Source organism: Frankliniella occidentalis, unplaced genomic scaffold, assembly GCF_000697945.3.
Source record: "Frankliniella occidentalis isolate FOCC.00 unplaced genomic scaffold, Focc_3.1 Scaffold107, whole genome shotgun sequence".
In the NCBI taxonomy this organism is placed as follows: Eukaryota; Metazoa; Arthropoda; class Insecta; order Thysanoptera; family Thripidae; genus Frankliniella; species Frankliniella occidentalis.
Window position 1 is genome coordinate 546,229 of NW_026267236.1, and position 2,975 is coordinate 549,203.

Consider the following 2,975-nt stretch of genomic DNA (forward strand, 5'->3'; position numbering starts at 1 on the left):
CCTGCGCGACCAGGGGCGCCGGGTGCGGCAGCCGCGGACTCCTGTCCAAGATTGACGGCGACCTGATGCGGACGTGGACACCGCCCCTGAAGCAGAGCGGGCGCGCGCGCCTGTGGCACGACTGCGGCGCGGGCGCGGCGGTGCGCCTCGCGTCCTCGGGGGACGGGCTGAGCCTGGCGTGCGCGTGCGGCCCGGGCGTGCTCAGCGTGCTGCAGTGGGCGCGGCCCAGCGTGGAGGACTGCGTGCGCATCGCGGGCCACGATGCGCGCGTCACGGCCGTCAGCTTCAGCGCGGACTCGGCCTGGCTGCTCAGCGCCTCGAGCGACGGCCGCACCAAAGTCTGGGACTGGCGGGAGCGGCGCTGTGCCCTGGACGTGGACGTGCAGGGCGGCGCCAAGGGGGCCAAGGGAGCCGACGGCCGCCGCGGGCACGCCGTCACACAGGCGGCCTTCTTCTACATGGACCGGTTCATATTGCGCGCCGTGGGCAGCGCCGTGGAACTCTTCTGTCACCGCCTGCACGACCAGCCCCAGCAAGGGCTGGCCAAACCGGGGTTCGTTTGATGCGCGGGTCCGAAGCCCATGGCAGAATTTGTCTGGCTCGGCTTCTGTCTCACCGCTATGGCCATTCCCTTCCCCTCCGCAGGCTGGCGGGACCTCGCGGCTCACGGCGCGTCCGCAGAATTGAATTCCCGACGCAGGAAGTCATGTGCTTCGCGGCGCCCAACACTTTTTACTCCAGTAAGCATAAACTCCTGCTCACCCCTGTCAGCCCGCTCGTTCCCCTTCTCCTCCTTCTCCTCACGGTCCCCTTGCCGCAGATGTGCTGGTTGCGGGCTGCGCGAGCCGCTCCCTGCACGTGTACGACGTTGGCGCGGAGCGCTTCCTGGCCGAGATCCGCGACGCCCACCCGCGGCCGCCGCACGTCCTGGCCCTCGTCACGCCCTCGGCCGCGACGAGCAGCGCGCGGGCCGCGGACCTGTTCGCCAGCGCCTCGGCGTGCGACGGCGCCAAGCTGTGGGACCTGCGCCAGGCCAGGTGAGCCGCCGTCTAAGCTCTCGCACTTGTTGGCGAGTGGGCTTGGGCTTGCCTTTTTGGTTTTGCTCGTGCTCGTGAGGCTTGCTTGCCTGAGCTTGCGTTCTCCAGCTTGCTTGCTCATGTACTTGCGGGCATGGATTCGCAGGTGCGTCCAGAAATTTTCGAGGCATCTGAATCGTGCCCATGCATGTGGGCTTTCCCTGAGCCCGTGTTGCCGCTACCTGGCTGTTGGCTCGGAAGATAAGTGTGTAAGTAAATCCAGATTTTCTATGTTAAAATGATAAGGGGGTTAAAATCTTCCTGGAAAAACAACGTATCCGTGGAATGATTAGATAAAGAAAGGGGTAAATTTATTTTTACCATGCTTTCATTTCCAGGTTTATGTTTATGACACACGCAAGAGTACTGATTATGTGGATAAGCTGCTGGGTCTGAATGAAGTAGTTTTAGATGTGACTTGGAACTCGAGCAAACCACAACTTGCAGCTACAGCTATTAATAGTTGTGTTGCTGTGTATGCCAGTCCTTGACATTATCAGGTCTTTATCAGGAGACACAGGGTAATACCTGCGAAAGGATTTAAAGAGATTTTCGTCGTAGGGTTGGAAATCAACTTTAATTGCGTTCACAACACATCTTTGTTTTTTCATAAATTAAATCCACAAACATGGCACACTTAGTATTTTTAACACTAAGTTGTAATAACATGCATGCGTAATCTTTGCAGAGGTACATGCTGTTTGGATATGATGACTGAAATTCGGTCTACTCTATCTACAATATGTTACACTGGTGATTGGGAAGGCCTTAATGTATAATTGGTTAAAAATTTTCTGACTATATCCTCCAAAATTAATTTTGAGTTTTACTCTTCTTTCTAATCAAATAGAAAATGTGAATATCTGAGTAATAATTCTGATCAATGCTGATATCACAACCAGAGTGCTAAGAGCATTATTGCACAGGTCAAGACATAGGTATAAACCCCTCCCCACCCCACCCCACTCAAGTCGTTGAGAAGCTTTGGTAATACATTATACTTTACAGGCTGGGTTTGATTAAATCTTCAGCAAGATCAAACCCAGTTCATTACAGTAGGTGAATAAAAATTCACAGGAAGAGTATAAGGAACCACTCTTTGTACCTCAGTACAAAGTGTGTTATTATACTAAATTGCATTTGAACACCAGACCAACTAAAATGTTCTGGGCTATCAACTCAAAATTTTCTTTTCAATACTATAAGGGATGCAATAACATCTCTGTACTACATTACATCAAAATATATTAAAATATATTCCCAAATACGTAAAATTACTACTAAGAAATTTGTCATTGCTTCAGAAGTACTAAAATTTTGAACAACAAAATTTGAGTCTTCAGCACAAAATTTGTCTTCAGTCTTCAATCAAATTTTGCATGAGGTATTGACGACCCTTCTTGAATAGCTGGCCTGTGCTCTCTTGGCTAACAATCACTGCAATAATGCTTGATGCAAACATCTGTTCCAATAATTACAAGAAAAGAGACAATGCTGCTACTGCTATACTATAACACAATAAATACAATCGTTAATGGTATGCACACCCTCCAGGAAAAATCTTTTTGTTTTGCATTTTTACAGGAGATGTAAGTCCTCTTTAATATACAATACAATAAATACTTCTATTACAATTCCATTTACTCAGTGCCACACAGCCGCGCTAAAATTAATTGTTGGTTAATTTTTAAATCATTCTTAAAAGTATGCTAGTCTTTTACAGGCAGTTCCTTTTTTTTTCATAGGTTGTATTTTCCCCATATCCGTAATCTGTGTACTATGACAATCTATTAGAGTCTTGTATTCATACAAGAAGTAACATACATAAAATTTGACAATAAAAACAAACTATTACTCTAACATTTCATTCCCAGTCACAAGGAGTTCCTGATTCCTGAG

The 2,975-nt window shown here is 48.8% G+C and overlaps 1 protein-coding gene across 1 annotated transcript in view; it reads left to right on the forward strand.

Moving 5' to 3' along the window:
* Nucleotides 1–2,734, forward strand: part of LOC113203240 (WD repeat-containing protein 27-like) — a 6,587-nt gene extending 3,853 nt beyond the window's left edge. The window contains exons 10-14 of the mRNA XM_052269987.1: nucleotides 14–553; nucleotides 646–740; nucleotides 821–1,037; nucleotides 1,183–1,285; nucleotides 1,415–2,734. Of these exons, the coding sequence (XP_052125947.1) occupies nucleotides 14–553; nucleotides 646–740; nucleotides 821–1,037; nucleotides 1,183–1,285; nucleotides 1,415–1,567 (1,108 nt within the window). The 3' untranslated portion in view covers nucleotides 1,568–2,734. The remainder of the gene's footprint in view (nucleotides 1–13; nucleotides 554–645; nucleotides 741–820; nucleotides 1,038–1,182; nucleotides 1,286–1,414) is intronic.
* The last annotated feature ends 241 nt before the right edge of the window (nucleotides 2,735–2,975 follow it).